Source organism: Vanellus vanellus, assembly GCF_965231255.1.
Source record: "Vanellus vanellus genome assembly, chromosome: 26".
NCBI lineage: Eukaryota > Metazoa > Chordata > Aves > Charadriiformes > Charadriidae > Vanellus > Vanellus vanellus.
The window spans coordinates 2769253-2785643 of NC_138931.1; the positions used below are offsets into that span (position 1 = coordinate 2769253).

The following is a 16391-nucleotide window of genomic DNA, read 5'->3' on the forward strand; positions in this document are numbered from 1 at the left end:
AAATTATAGGTGGGGGAGTAGAGGCCCAAGCCCCACAGCCGCCAGGACACGGTTTGCTCAGTCGGAGGTTGAGGAGCACAAAGCAGAGGGAAAACCGTGCACAAACCCACAGCTCAGCTCCCTCGATACAGAGGAAAAATGCTGCTGGGGATTTCCACCCCCAAAAGCAAGAGAAGAGACCAAGCGCAGAAAGAGTTAACTCTCATGGCTCATGCCTGACAGTCCTCCCCTTCTCAGCTAGCTTTGCGCAATTTCTACCTATTTAGGCCAACAGCTGTGGAGATGCGTGTGCCAGCCTTTTTCCTTTTCTTTTTCTCTTTTTTCCTCCCCCCTAAACTCTAAGTCTTAGAATCGAGCTCCTAGCGGAATTCAGACCTGGATCTCCAACCTCTCCTTTGCTTATGAAACAATCCCACCCACATACTTGAGGTTGAGTCAGCTCTTGCCTTTGCTTTTTGCTCTCCGGAAGGCTGCTCGTTCTCAGGATGGTATGTCTCGCATTGCTGACCCCGGGGCATGGAGTTTGCAGGTCTGCTCCATCGCTACCGGCCTCATTCATCAAACCAAAGCTTCGCTTTCATCAAAGACATCCATTCTGGCACAGACGAACTCCATTAAGGGAGTAAGCACAGAAGCAACAAGAAATCCTAAGGCATTTTTCCCCTGCTCGAGTTAAGCCTCCTTAGCCATGAAGTGTGTGAAGGAACAGAAAGCAAGATAAAGCTGGGTGTGGAAGCGTCGTACGTCTATTCCTAGATCCGCTCTGGCTTCCACATCAACCTGCTTTTCACCGGAGCCACTTCACTGCTTATAGCGACATAAAAACCAGAGCGAAGCTAAAATAACTCTGTGGTCTGAAGGTGATGAGATTCTGCTCCGTTCTGCCACAGATCTCCTGTGGCATTTCAGCCACACAAACTCACTTTCCCACCTCCTCGCTGTCACCTCGGGACCCTCGCTCGCACATCCCCACCTCTTCTGGGAGGGGAAGACAACGCTAAGCCCATCTCACCTGCTCCAAATCGCAAAGCCTCTGCAGCAAGGCCTTCACATCCGTATTTGCCCAAAGGAAAGATGCTATTTCAGTTGGGATTTCCAACATTACTACAATATAGATTAGTATAAAAATGAGTGGGGGGGGAAAAAAAATAAAAATAGAGCATCAAACTATTCTGGGTTGGGTTGGGCCGTATTCCCCTCCACCCTGCTCCTTTCCTCGCCAAGAGCCATGTCCAAGACCCGCACTGCTGCTCCTCTTCAGTCCCGGACACAAAAGCCCACCCCAAGCCAACACGCTGCGCTCTGTTACGAAACCAATGAATCTCAGCTTCAGAAAGCCGGGGCCTGCCCGGAGACAGCGAGAAGAAAGGGGTTTGTTTTTGAGCTTTCACAAAAGGATTCCTGGCTCGGAAAGTTTTCACATGAGCCTCAGCTGCTTTTGTTTCCACCCTCTGAACCAAACGCTTCCCCATGGCTTCGGATCCGATTGCAAAAACTGACACAACTTTCATAACGTTTTCTTTCACCTTTTGCCATCTGTTTTGTGTCGGCAGAACGATTACGCCCAGGACAGCACGCTCATGTCCTCCTCCACTGCCCAAGCTCAGCGATACCCTTTCTCCTCGCAAGAGCCCTGAGGATGCACAGTAACCAGTACAGGGAGGAGATCCCGTTCCTCGAAACCCAACTGCTACTTCGCAGACGCTACCCCGGTTCTGAATCACCACCTCCTGGCTGAGAGCAAGCCAGAGCAGCTGGGATTTCGGAGGGGCTCTTTAGAAGAGCATCTCGAGGCTCACTTTAAACGCACACCCACACACTCACCGGCGGCACTAAGAAACCAGGCAGAGAATGGCACGGGGCAGGCGGGTCTGAACAGCTACGGCTGTAGCTACAGCCAGAGAAACTACCCAAATGCAGGCAGAAAGGGAACCGGAATGAAATTTTGCCTCTGTCTATTTTACTTTAGTATTTCTTTAAAAAAGAAACCAACATCACCATGAGTGATGCTAAGGATGGCAGAGCAAGAGAGCGGAGGCATTCAGCACTGGCTCTGGCAGCTGTCTGGTCCCCAGTGATTGTACGAACACACAGTTGAGACAAAGGTGCAGTTCTCCCCACAAATCCTCAATTTAACAAACACAAGGAGCCTGTGTGCTATCTCTGCCTCTGGCTAGTCCATACTCATTGCTCTCCTGCTTTAAGATTCCCTGTAATCCACTCAAAGTGCTCATTCCTTCCCTATGCCTGACCTATCCCACTGCCCCTTAGATGCAAAAACCTGTTCATATCATCATTTTTCATTTAGAACAGAGCTCCAGGATTTCTTGGCTTCCCAACCACCAAGACATTAAGGCTGCAACCTGCACAAGAAATGATTTTATTTTTTTTTCCAGTTCAGAAGGTAAAGCAAAATCTTTCCACTTAGACTTTGCTCCTCCCAGAAGCATCTTCCTTCCTGTATTTAAACCCATCGCTTACTTCCACTGAAGTCTCAGCTACCACCAAGTCTTTTCCCCTGAAGATGACTTTGTGGAAAGCTATCTCTTCACATACATCGGAATGGGTGGAATCTGTTTTGATTTAAACATCTGGAGCTGAGCTTGAGTCACTAATGAGGTCCCAGCTGTTAAACAAACAGCGAAATAGATGCCGCAAGACAAGGAGAGGTTGCCTACGGGGGACAGCAGTCCCCTGGGAACACGCTGCTGTATCGGACTGCAAGCGCTTTTTGTTCTGGGTTTGCGCGGTACAAAAGGGTAAGGGACGAGAGTGCAATTCAGGATTAGGGTCCAGGAGCAAATACAGTGCAGATTATAAATGACAAAAGCCGAGGCCTTTGCTAAGCCGTGAAACGCCTCAGCGGCGGCCTCGCAGTTGCCAATGCAAAGCGGGCTAATGAAAAGCACTGGAGAAAAGAAACGCTGGTGACAGAAGCGAGCGAGAGGAGGCAGGAGCACTGAACCCTGGAGATACTTTGGCATGGGCGGGAGGCTCAGCTCAGGGTAGGATGCTGCTCTGTTCTGTGTGCATCAATGTCGGGGGGGGTTCTTGATGAGCAAAGCTTTTACATTCTCCGTTTCCTTTCTACTGAGCTATTTTAAAGACAATCTGGATCAGACGCTGTAAGCTAGACAAATTTATTACCTGACCTCTGCGCTGGAAAACAGAACAAGACCATACTCTGCTCTCAGGCTTAGTTAAATATTGTTTTGTGTAACAGAGAAACGGTCCCGCATCCAGCACAACAGCTATCAGCTGCTCCGGCCCTGGATACAGCGGGTGCAGGGAGCAAACAGGTTAACTGCCCCGCGAGGAACCGCGGCAAAGCAACGCCAGCCTCGGCGCTCTCGCAGCCCTGCCGCCGCCGTAGCTCCTGCCTCCCGCGAGACGACAAACACCAGCCCTCTGCCCAGCAGCCCCAGCGCCCCGTCATGCCACAAGCCATCACAAAGCAGCCATTGAGGCAAGCAGTTAGAAACTATCGCGCTCACACACTTTAAAATTATAGCGCTAAAGCAACACGGTGGCATACGCCAACAGCGGCTTCGTGAAGATTTGTCTGGAGTTAGCTCCAGAGGAGATGCTGAGACCCCTTCCAGACACACGAAGCATCAGCATTATGTTGCACATGGGCTGATGTTGAGAGAAGTAAACATTTACACCAAAGGGAAAGAAATTGAAACACTGTTGTCATAACAAACAGGCAAATAAACCTTTTATTGTCAAACATTCTTGAGAACTGGACAGTCAAGATGTAGGTCACCGCCATCTGAGACTTCAGCTCTAAGCTGCAACTCCCCACAGTACGGGGAGAGTCTCTGCTTAGGCAGAAAGCTAAATAAGAGGAGCACCCGTCTGCGTGCCAAGCCACAAACGACCCTTTCCTCCTCCCCTCCTTACACCTTCCAGTTAGAAGCAGCTCAGCATATGGGAGCATTTTATATGGCCTCATCCACAGAGCCCAATTTAACTGAAAGCTCCTGAGCAGAACTTAGCAATGCCCTTTCCCACCAGTTAAACCTGGACAATATAGCTCAACCCACTTTTAACTTGGCCTAACCAGAGCCTTTGAGCCACTGGGTTTTGAAGATTTTTTTTTTTTTTTAACGCTTCATCTACACCCAGAAGGGAAAGGAACGACAGAAATAGCAGCACAGCCTGGTATGTTTAGCTACACCTCGTCTGCCCACCGTCTGGCCAAAGCTACAGTCTAGTCTCAGGTACCAGATCTATTTGTGAACTTGTAACGGCTGCAGCAATTTGATCTATTTAGAGTCTGTCCTATTTGAAGCCTCTGTGTGTGTGCACACAGAGGAAGAGGGCGGACAACAAATATTTTGTTAAGGATGTTTTGGGGGATAGGTTAAAAAAACCACCCAAACCTATCGCGCATTTATTTAAGGAATATATTAAGGGTAGGAGCTAGTTACTGTGGTCTTAAAATTGCTGGTCAACCCAGTAAGGCAGTTGCAGGTGGGCCGGTGCTGCGTTTGGACAGCACGAAGTGGCTACACGTACCGTTTGAAAAAGCAGGGACAGCATTCCCTGCTCCTGGTTTTGTGAACACACATTAAATCATTTTGCTTTCAGAGCTTCTGGCATCCTGCAAAGACTTAGGAAAACATTTAAGACTGTGCACACATTTAAACCACGGGCTTTAGCACTGGATAAAGGAACCTTAAAGCAGGTCCACGCTCCCCACCTGACCACTATCAGACACCCGTGGACTGCAAGACAAGAAGTGACCAACAGTTGTGCTGCACTTCTGCATGGATGTTATTCTGCTCTTTGCACTTTTTGCCGCGACATCTTAGTGGACGGAGGGATGCAGTTCAGGACAGTCAAGACACACAGGTTCTGCTCCCGGCTCTTTTCCTCCACTTAGCTCCTAGAACCTGTCCCTTCCCCTTGTGGGCTCCCCCTGCCCCAGCTGCAGAACAGATGCAGTGCTTACTGGGGGCAAACAGACAGCACAAGGCCCCACGTACTCCAAGATCTTGGGCTAAAGCAGCAGATTCCACTTGTTATATTTTACAAAGCTTGAATTATTGCAGTTCAGTGTATATATTTATAGCACTTACTGTCTATCCCTCCCAAACTCCATCGCAGTCAGCAAGCAGTTTCTGTCTTCCCAGATAAGCGTTGAGCACTTAAAACCAACATGACTAAACTTTTCCTTTCACCCTCACTGACCTTTGCGCTCCCAAGACACCACTCGCAATGTGCCTGCACACTGTAATGCCTCCAAGAGTTACCATCATGAATAAAGCGGGTAATGTGCTCTGCCATCAGGGTTAGACCCAAGTTGTACATCAACACCGCTAATGTGAATTAGAGGATGCAAAACAAGAGCTTTTCCCCCAGGCAACACTGTGGCTAAAAGAGAAGGAAAGCAAGTTAAATCAAACTCCAAGTTAAACAATGGTGTTATTTTAAACAACAACTTTGGCCCCATCGTACTGGATGTGCAGATGCTTCCGTGAAGGATCACAGCAAGTGAGGATCAGTGTCAACCTCCTCGTGTTCCCAACCATCCACACAGGCTGTGGGCAGCCTTTACGTTCCCATACAATTCCTGGGTCAAGCCACGCTCAGCCACACACTTGCAGCACCTCCAAGCACAGCTACTGCTTTTTAACTCTTTTAACTCTTCCAGGGTGCGCAACCCACTCGCACAGAGCTGGGGTCTGCAGGAGGGGAGAGAGGATGCTATACCAGTGGTACCCGCATTTCCCCTCCTAATGGCCCCAAAGGCCAACAGGTAATAACAAAGCCAAACCACAAGCCCCGCTTCTCTCCATTAACGAGACACTGTCTGCGTATTTAGTCTACACGCTTTAAAGAGGAGGGGGAAAAGCCCCTGTGTAAAATGCGTTCAGTGTCATCACGCTCACGTCAGCATCAAGCAAACACTGCTCTCCTCGCTTTGAAAAGGTGAGCAACCTTCAGTGTTTACGCAGCCACTGAGCTAATTCCGACCGGCCGACAGCCCATGAAAGGGCTGTCCTGCTATGCACATTCATCACCCTCCAAGAAATAATCCTTTGAACAAGTCCTGAGGCTAAAAGCTGCAGCGGCTGGGGAAAATAGCAAGCAAAACCTGATGGGTTTTGCCTGCCCTTTAGCAACAGACTGATGGATTTCAGACCTGCCCCAACCTCGGTCCGCTTAGAAGGGTTAACCTCTTCCTACCTGTCTCCCATCATCTGATCACAGATCTTCCAGCACTCACCCTAGACCGAAACGTTTCATCACTGTGGCCTATGAGTGGGAACTTGTCTTACAGAAGCAAGGGTCAGGGAATGGAAAGGCTCAGGGACAGGAAGAGATATGACGTAACCCTCCAAACATGAGCCATAATGGGGAAAGATCTGTCTGAGCACATATATATATAAGCCAAGTGGTTTACGGTGGTGGAAAATTTCATCCTATACTACTTATCTGCAGTATTTCCAAACTGGGGAATGAAGGTATGTACGTTGTCCAATAAAAATAAACTCTGCTCGAGGGCTATCATGTTGCTTTTAAAAGAGTGTGAACTCTCTGCCTGTCAGATTTTTAGGAAGCGAGGCCAGATTTGAGCACACATCAATTTGCACGGCCCCTCTGAGCTGGACCTTCATCAAAATGAAGTCAGATGTTGTCTTATACCTACCGGCTTTCCACGTTAAATCTTAGCAGCGCTTGGCAGCTCCAGAAAACTCAGCACTAAAGGGTCTTTAAGACACTTTCTAAATGATGAATTTAAGATGGTCTGTCTGCCCCTGGCAGTGGGAACACACAGAGCTCCCTATTACAGGCAAGGGAACTCTAAGTGCGACGGCACACGTTTGGCGATGGGTTAACCAGGCTGCACAAATCGGGTCATTTCCCCCAAACGCTTGCAACAGGGAAGCGGAACGGAACTGCTGCTCCTGCCCCACCGCCACTTGCACCCTGACACACGAGCGTGCGCCGAAGTCAGCACTTGCTACTGTTAATCTGTTGGCTGTAAACACATCAGTTCCCAAACAGTCAGATCCATTTGGGAATCATTACAGTTGTTACTAGAGTGGGAAAGCAACATTGGAAGGTGCAACTGAATACGTAAGCTCTGTGCACCGTCTTAAACCAGGCCTATTTTGGGTAAAGTCTGGTTTTAAAAGCCGCTTAAGAGTAAAACGACATATCTTCCATTGGAAACCTCAGTAGGAAATTTGTACTGGTTTACTCCGTCAGTGCAGTAGCTGAAGCCACTGGGACTGGTGGAGAGACCTGACCACAGCATTGCTGCTCGGCAGAAAATTCCAGGCCCTTCAACCCCTGATCTCATTCCAAAGAGAAAACATCACTTGGGCAAGCTGTGGGCTACGGACTAAAGAACCCAGCAGCTTACAAAACGATGATGTTACCTCTGGTGAATGTGAGGTATGATATGCAGAATTCCCAGGCATGTTAGAGAGGGCAAAGACTTTCAACATGCATTCACACAAGCCTTTTGACCTCCCTGTTTTGGAGTTTATGACCCTATGAGTAACCCTGCTCATCATCTTTCACTCAAACTATGTCACGCCAGCTGCTAATGAGATAAAGCAAAGATTTAGAAGAGGAGGAAAGCTGAGAGAGGGGGAAAGAGTTTAAACATTTGACAGCTAGCTGTGACTGAAAAGTGCTTCCACAATGGCATTTTAAAAATTTATAGCTCATCACCTTTAGCCCTAATCCTGCTGCAGTGAAACCAGCAGAAAAAGAACCCTTCAGCTGCCAGCAATCTTATAGGCATATAAGAAATATCAGCCTGGCTTTGTGGAAGCAACAGTATGGTACTAAAGTCGTTCACAGAATTCAAGCTGCGATGGGGAAGGGAGAAGCACGCACATACAGACAGGGACGTGCAGAGCTGGGGGTGACAGCAGCCACTGCCCAGAAAACGCAACACTACTTTCTACCACCAGGACAAAGTCACAGGGACAGCCAGGCTGACAGCTCTCAGCTTAGTGCAGGCACTTAAAAATAAAGCTATTCTTCTATTTTACTTCCCCCCCCCAACACCAGTTCAGCGTCTATAGTCATCGGTGCCCCTTAGCAATTGCTGTGAATGCTGTTACTTGTTGTGTCAGCGGATGCCTTCATCCACACATAGCTCCCAAGAGCTGCCAGAGAATGGGGAATAAGAGTCCTCTTACACCTATTTCTCCCGAGTGATCCTGTTAGTGAGTCAGGCTTCTGCTGCATGAACTGCTTCAATCTCATGATTCATTTTACTTATCATAAGCGAACGTTAAGCACCCACACAGCATCAGCGCAAGCTAGCCCTCAATTACCCAGTGTGTTCAACTCATTAGTCAGCCTCCAGTGCTTAGCTAATGGAAAAGCAAAGCCCTCCAAAGCTGTTATGATTAATATCTGAAGCATGTCACAGTGAAGTGACCTCCGTCTAGACTAAAGCATCTTTTCTTCCAGGCCTCTGTCTTGAGGATTCACTGTGGCTTTGGGGAAGCACGCATCTGCCAAAGCCATCACTGATGTTCCATGATCTCGCCTCATTCCCTGAGCAACAACGGTGCCATTGACGGAGGCAGCTTGGGATCCCTCTGGAAAGGCTCCTTTCCCTCCTTAGCCAAGTGAAGCAAGGTCGAGGCAAGGAAGAGAATTTTAGTGCTCATACCCTGTATCTGCACCCGTGCCCAGGAGCCTTCCGTGGAAGTGGTGGATGCCGCCTGCTCACTCATACAGTGTTCTTCCCAAAGCCTCAGCAGGGCAATGAAAGGTTTGACTGAGCGTATTATCTTCTCTTGTCAAGTGCATTACGTTACATTAACCTCTGATGGAAGAATATGCTGGGAGACCATTTCTAAATCAGTGGCTACGAAGGAACTGCTAGAACGATTTTGCTTTTAAGTGATAAAAAAGGCTCTATCCATTGTTTCAGATGATGAACGAAGCCAAGGCTCAGCCATGGAAACCGCACTGCGGTATGATACATCCTGGATTCCCCGTCTGCTTAAAATAAGATTTGACTGTGGTTACCGGATAGGGTCTTTCGATAAATTTTGACCAAAGGCAACCACTGAATTCGCACACTGAAACACCAGAGCATCCGAAACACGGGAGATGTTAGCTGAGTCACCACAAATACTTTCCAACCTGAAAAGCTGAAGGGAAAAAAAAACAAACTTTTTTTTTTCCCCTCTTTGAAGAGCTCAGCCCAACTTCTTCCCAGCCCAGTAGTCCCCCAGCTCTTTCCTCTGCAGAAACCTAACAAGTCCACGGAAGGCGACTCGAGCATTTTGCTTCTGTCATCTCCCCAAGAGTCTCAACCTCAGCCAAGCAGTCTAACCCAGTCACAGTCCACAACCTTTTCCCCAGCGACCAGCCCACATTTTCCTCCCTTCAATCCCTTTCATCACTTCCAGTACTAATCCCCAATTCCCGCAAATATTTCCATACAGTTATCATGGTTACTTCACCATTGCTTAGTCAAACTGCGCAAAAATCTCTTTATGTCTTTCCTTATAAATCCCCCCATTTCAAGCTGTGGTTTTAAGCCCTATTCACCTCCAAATCCAAGCCTACCTGCTGACCCCCACTCTGATACCAGAGACCTCCAAATTGCTCCCAGTACCGAAAAGGAGGGGACAGGGGAAAGAAAACTCAGTCATTTAGTACTATGAGCCAACAAAGCCACCCAGGTGTAAGGTCTATGAGCACAACACATATCCTGTCTCTCTAAATTCATTCTTAGAATACAATAAACGAATTTTCAATTTTGAAACGTGATTGCGGGACGGGAGTAATATATTTTTTCCTTACTTATTCTTATGCTATAAAAAAACCTTTTCAAGTTCTAATTACACATATAACGCTCTGAACAGCTGAAATTCAAATCTGAAATTTTAGCCAGCATCTAGAAGCGCTGTCAGGAGTTTGCTTTACCCATAGCGTGCAGCTGGGATAACCTATAGTGCGTAGCAGCAGACACTCCTGTCCGCAGAAGGCTCTTGATCAGCAGCTTGTCATTTGAAGTATGTTTACCTCTATTTGGTTAAGCAATGAGTTGTCAAACTTGAAGCCAGGGATTCTCTTTTCACTGCAGACCACTCCCACGTCTTCGGTGTGTTTGCAGTCAGTTACTCCCCAGCCATTTGAAGTGCATGCTGCCAGGGTGGTCTCCTTGCCATTACAGTGGACATTGTCCATCCAAATTTTCCCTGAAGGGGAAAGAAAATAGAACTGAGACTCACAAAGAGGATAAACCTAGACTGTACTGATAACTGAGAGCAAAGCACGGCTTCTGCGTCTTACTACGTCGGGGTAATTTAGATTACTGCTAAAATAAGGTTGAATAAAACAGCTAAGGAACACCAACAATCCACCTCAAGTACTTACTAACTGGAACCAGCACTGCCCCACACCTTTCCCTTTCCCTTATCTGCATGGTAATAAAAAAATACCACTAGCCTGAAGCAGATCTCTGCTGCTCACAGCGATAACTGACCTCCTCTGATGACAGCCACTTCAGAGCACACAGTGTCACCGGGTCCCTTCGATTTGGCTGATTAGACCCTGCATCTCATCATACTCACCAAATCACCCCTTCTGTATTTAAGGCTTCTCTTTACATCATTTCTCGTTTCTCAAATCCTCATTAAATCTCTTATAAGAGACAGCTCAAAGTTTTGATTATAAGCCCTAACTTTTTAAAAGCAGATTTTTGCAAAAGCTTTAGCAAACCACTATTGATTGGAACCTCTTGTTACTTGGATACTCTTTGAAAACAAATTGCCAGATCCAGTTTCCAGACTGTAATTACCATTTTCCCTCCAGCAAAAAGTGTGTGTGTGCGTGCACACAGGAGCGTGCACGTGTACATGCATGTATATATATTTTTAAAAAAATAAGGTCTCTCAGAACTCACTTTTAAGACGAGCAGACAAAAATCAATAGGTGTCACCTCCAAACTTTAGGTCATATTTTCCCAGGAGCATCTGAGAGCAAAAGTGCCAACAGCATCTCTGAGATTCATCTTTTCAAAGCGCTCCTTTTCCCTTTGGAAATGTGCTGGGCACATGCTTCTCCCCTCAGATTTGCCCCCTAAATTGCAGGGAGCAAGGGCCAACACGCAATTTCCATATTTTAGGATCCCAAACACTTTGCTTGTCTGAAAAATAACACGTCCTTTGGACAGAAAGGACTGCCTGACCTTCAGAGCCACCAGGAGATTCTGTAGCTGTTTCCCTTGGCCGTCCCAGCTTCGTTCCAGCAGCTCGAACAAGTTCACTTGGTTAATCACCAGTGGATGGATCTGCCAGCCCTCGCCGTGCTCCCCAAACAGGAGAGCAGAAAGAGCTCCCGCAAAGCCCGGCTCTGCGGTTGGAGGAAGGCGCGATCCCCCCTGCACCGGGATTTACCCAGCGCTACTCTGGCGTGCAGAGAACTCTCGCTCCCGTTACATCACATGGCAATCGGTTTCTGGTTTGTTTTCAAATGTCATGGCCTCTTTCTTGCTCGGAAATCTCCTACTCTACCCCAAGAGCCAAAATCCACAGCCTGGGACAACATTCAAGGTTTCGCATTTCAGTCAAGTCACTGTTAAGGCCCGCTTGCTCTTTTACGGGCAAGTTTGTAGGTGTGAGCACTAATGAGTGGTGCTAAGTAATAGACATACAGCACGTTTATCCCTGCTGCAGTGGAAATAATCTGTCTGTGGGCTACATCAACAGTGTGCCAGGCTTCAATGTTTGCAGAGAAAATTCTCTGTAGGTCAACATTTAACCAACAGCATATCAAGAGATGACAAATCTGTTGAGATATATATTACAGAGCTATTCTTTTTCAAGCATTGTGATTTCAAGAATTCATTACTATAACACACAAACATTCACCTTGCAAAGTCTTTGTCCAGCACGTTCCCATTCTTTGGGAATGAGGTGCAATAAGGCATGATCTGCAATTGTCCACACGTCCATCACATACAATTTCAAAGAGCAAGAAAGGATGTACAATTTGGGGTGAGGGTGAGTAGCTTTTCCCCACGAGGAACAGCCTGAGAGTGTCCAAGAGGATTATTATAAACATAGTCTCATACGGGACACGAAGTGTGCCCACCCCTTTGGGGTTCTATAGGCTAGGCTGCACTGCAGTGTGATGCATATGTCTCTAGAGAGGCTAACAGGGGGAGAGAAGATTTGTAGAGCACCACATAGGCACTCTGTTTAGAGCCTAAACAGTTCAGAGGAAAAGAGACTAGGAGGAAGAAGTGTTTAGAGGTTCTGTTTGACTCACTGCAAGGCAATGGAAACGCAAATAAAGAAATGGACCGCTTATACAGTACACTTGCAGGTGCAGCTTGCCTTTTGATGAGCCACACTGGCTGCTGAGAAGCCTCCTACCCTTCTCCACCACCGCCTGCTCCCAAGCATCCCCTGCCAGAGTTCACACACCAGGATCCGGTCCTTCAGCTCTTTATCTCACCATTCCTTAACTTGGTTCAGTCAAAACAAGCAAACACCTATTAATTTAACTGTTCAGTCTAACAGGAACCTGATTTAAAGAGGCACTCCTTCACCCAGAAACCTTTTCAGTTACATTTGCAGGAAATATCGCTACAACTCAAATTTGATTGACAGGTCAAGAATTATTGGGGATTGGAGAGATAGCTAGTACGATACCCCTGCTCTGGAGTCACCTTACCTTCTCCCTTTCCGTACTTCGAGCTGGGTAGCCAAGACACCGCCTCCACGTAGCCCAGCTCCCGGCAGACCACGTGCGCAGCGTGGATGGAGAAGTCATCGTCACACACCGTGCCCCACTCGCCGCTGTAAAACACCTCCACTCTGCCTTCGTTGTGTTTTCTCTTCTGCCCTGCAAGCCGCAGCTGGATCTTGGGAACGTTTGCCGGCCTCTGGGGGGGCTGGTACACTTGTGGGGGTGGCTCAGGGTAACCGGGGAGGTAGGGCCAGTGTTCATACTGGGCAAGGCCCAGCGTGCTCAGGGAGATGAAGAACAGCACGATGAAACAGTGGTTACGGGTAAAACCCAGGAATCTTTCCATTTTCAGTGCTCACAGTTCTCAGAGCCAAGTCCTCTGCTAGCAGCTGCCAATCAGTGCAGGTAGGTACTGTGCGGCTGTCCTGAAATGAAAGGAAAGTTTGAGTAAGGCTTGGTGACGACATGGACTTTATATCTCTTGCTTCAGCAGGGGATAAAGCTATGTACAAGGCCGCCTGTAAAAACCAAAGTCAAGTAAATTATTTCTCGTGGGGTGGAAGAACAAACTGAACACCACCTCTTCCCCCCATGAAAACCATTTCTAAGCTTAGGCCAACTTGCTAAATAGTTTTAGCTGGAAAATATTTTTTTTTCCAGGGCAAAATTCTACAGGTCACAAGTGTTAGCGATTGATTTTCCTATTTCTCTGTAAATCCAGTAGTTCAGTGGGTCTAGCAAGCTACAGCCAACCTCGGTTCAAATCCTACCGGGACAGAACTGAACCATTTTTCTCCTGTACCTCCTTCAATAAAGAAGCCAAAACCATCACTTAAACAGTGGAAAACCAGAAGGGTTGTGAAGTGTATTATAATATGGTCAGAAGTGAGGTATTTATATTGAAGTCTGTTTTCCCAATACAATGATAGAAGACTTATTTCTGTCACTGCACGTCCAGTTTCATCTGTAGAGAATCAACATGTGTTACTGGACAGAGACACTTTGCAGAAGTAGTCTTGGCTAACCTCGTCAGTGCAATGGAGTAGCGGCTAATGGTCTCCAGTTTTTGGTTGCCACGTCTGGATAGGGACTTACTTGTCATACAAGTGCTACATCTTTAAATAAGCTCGTCATTTAAGGTATGAACCAGCAACTTTTTGACTCATTAAAGGAATTTCATCCAGATGCTGTGCAGATTTTAAATCCCGGTCCTTTTCTGCTCGCTCCCCGCTCATGTCCTCCGCAGCCTTCATTCAGGCACCCAGCACATGGAGCGGTCAAGCAGCGCACGGGGGGGTTGATGATTGAATAGTTTCCAAATGAAGCAATACCAGAGTGTAGTGGGAAAAAAAACTCCCCAGCCCTTCAAAGCTCCATTATTTCCTGGCAACCACCAAAGGGGAGGAAGAAAGGGAAAGACTTGGCTCCAAAACCAGATGTCTAGAAGCTAAAATCCTCCGGTATTTTTGCTAGGTCTTAGCTATCCCTAAAAATCAACGAGAAGATCACATATTCATACAAAGACACAGCAAGACACGTTAACCAGCTTTTCAAGCTGCTTAATGAGGAGATGTATCAAATCCTAGGCGACTAGCCTGAAATTCAAGAGACATCAGTTCAAACCTCAGCTGCGGAACCTCAGGCAGGTCGCTTCCAGGGCTGTGCCTCAGTTTCCCCTTGTGTAAAACAGGGCTGGTGATCACGAGCTTCCTACTGAAGTGCTTTGAGACCTGGGGATGAAAGGCATTTGCCTAAGGAATAGACAAATGAAATGGAAAGCATGTGGGTTAAAAGTCTAGCCTTGGACATCAAGGAAGGAAACGGGAAAAGAAAGGGGATACTTTATAACAGGTCTAGCTAAATCAGGGCAGGGGGAGAAGACGTGGCAAAAACATCTCAGAAAATAAACACTTGGTTTCAAGGAGCCACGTACTTTCACAAGATCGAGATTTGTAAATTTTCATCAGCCATTCAGAGAAATACTGCCGTGGAAACTAGGTATTTTTCAATTTTTTTGCAGGTGAGGAGATGAGGCTGTGAGAGAGGAATAAAATACAGTCCTACCCCACACCGGAGAGCTGGAGAGGAAGAGAGGAAGGAAGTACAACTGCTTTCGCAAGGCTGTTCCCCCTCCAGCAGCAAACAAGGGGGATTTCCCAAAGCAAATGCAGTCCACAGGGCAGGATACATGTGTTCTACAAAAATAAAAGGCTCCCGAGTCAAGGCACATTAGTACTAGTCAGACATGCCTGACTTCAATACCTACAAGCGCCGATTTCAAAACAAACCTCTTGCAATGTATTTCATGGATACAAGATGGTTTTTAGCCCAGAGGATAAACACATGGGCAGAGCAATTGTCAGAAACAGTATAAAGAGATTTGAGTAACCCCCTCAGTCAGATCATAACAGAGAAGAATAACATATGTTACTTACAAGGAAAAATACCGAAAGGGGGATGTCTAACATCAAGCCTAGCAGACCCGCAAGCCTAGCGGTCTTCAGAAAAATCTGGCTTTCGGTTTTAATCTCCTTTAAACATCTGTTTTGACCTACTTCATTTTATGTGGCTGTTGTTTTCTTGCTACTGCAGGAATTGGATTTTAAAAGCCTCAGCAAATATTAATCAAAACCTAAGTTGGACTGAAACAATCTCTCTCCAAAACCTACGATGAGGGGTAGCAGGGCCCAGACTCAGCCGAAAGCTGCACAGTCGGGTTTCTAAAGAAGTCATTACAGCTTTCCCATGGCTGTCCCACACGCGCAAGAACGCAGCGCTCTGTTTACGTATTGTTGGGACCTTCTGAAGCATCTGGACGGTCTTGCTGCGTAGCAGGCAGCCGCACGGAGGACATTTGAGAAGGCAAAGGCAGATAATGCGTGGTGAGCAGCCTCACGGTCAAGCCCTGAAGGACCTCTAGCTCCCAAGAGATTAGAAGGCATGTCAGCATAATTAACAGGATACACCAAATTCCCCTCTAGGTTACAGTTCGGTTTTATGATATTCCGGAAAACTCAATAGTGAACTAAATAATAATATTTTACAGGAGAAAAGGGTCGCCAAACCGTGCGTAACCAGCAGGTCAGCACGTTTCACTCGTCCCGCTCGTGCCAAGGCAAACAATGACCAGCGGTCAGCTCTGCGCTCAGGTTAATAGGGGTCTGCCGTGAGCAGAGGCCAAGGAATAGCTACAAGCTGTGCAACACCAGTTTCCAGCACTGCTTTCTATTCAAACCAAAGCTCTTGAGTCATTTCACTGAAGGACTTCAGCCAAAAGACACAACAATTTGGGGAAACCATTCCGAGGCAGGATGTAATAGTTACCAGCTGAGAGCGGTACTCCCTGAAGTGTTAATTAATAAAGCAGACAGACCACTGCAAGATGCCAGAGCCTTTCAAAAACTCACAGCACTGGGAGACCTCATGGTCCATGAGCAGCCGGGGCGGGCATCACAGCAGACTTCCAGGGTACTTTTATTGATACCAAGGTTAGTCAGGGAGAATCTAATTTAAATTATATATAGTAAATGCAGCAGGTGTAATTTTCACTCATGGCAAAGCCTTGCTGAGTCAGGAACCCCAGGCGCCCCACGACTCCAAAAGGCAAGTTTGCTTTTGTTCCCCAAAGGCTTAGAGACTTCAGAGTCAGGCAAGACTAAGTAAAAACACTATTTACCGTAGCACTGAAGAAAACCTGGCGA

The 16391-nt window shown here is 47.1% G+C and overlaps 1 protein-coding gene across 1 annotated transcript in view; it reads right to left on the reverse strand.

Moving 5' to 3' along the window:
- Positions 1 to 16391, reverse strand: part of LOXL2 (lysyl oxidase like 2) — a 51894-nt gene that overhangs the window by 28486 nt on the left and 7017 nt on the right. The window contains exons 2-3 of the mRNA XM_082495772.1: positions 12676 to 13115; positions 10018 to 10193 (exon numbers count right to left, since the gene is read on the reverse strand). Of these exons, the coding sequence (XP_082351898.1) occupies positions 10018 to 10193; positions 12676 to 13036 (537 nt within the window). The 5' untranslated portion in view covers positions 13037 to 13115. The remainder of the gene's footprint in view (positions 1 to 10017; positions 10194 to 12675; positions 13116 to 16391) is intronic.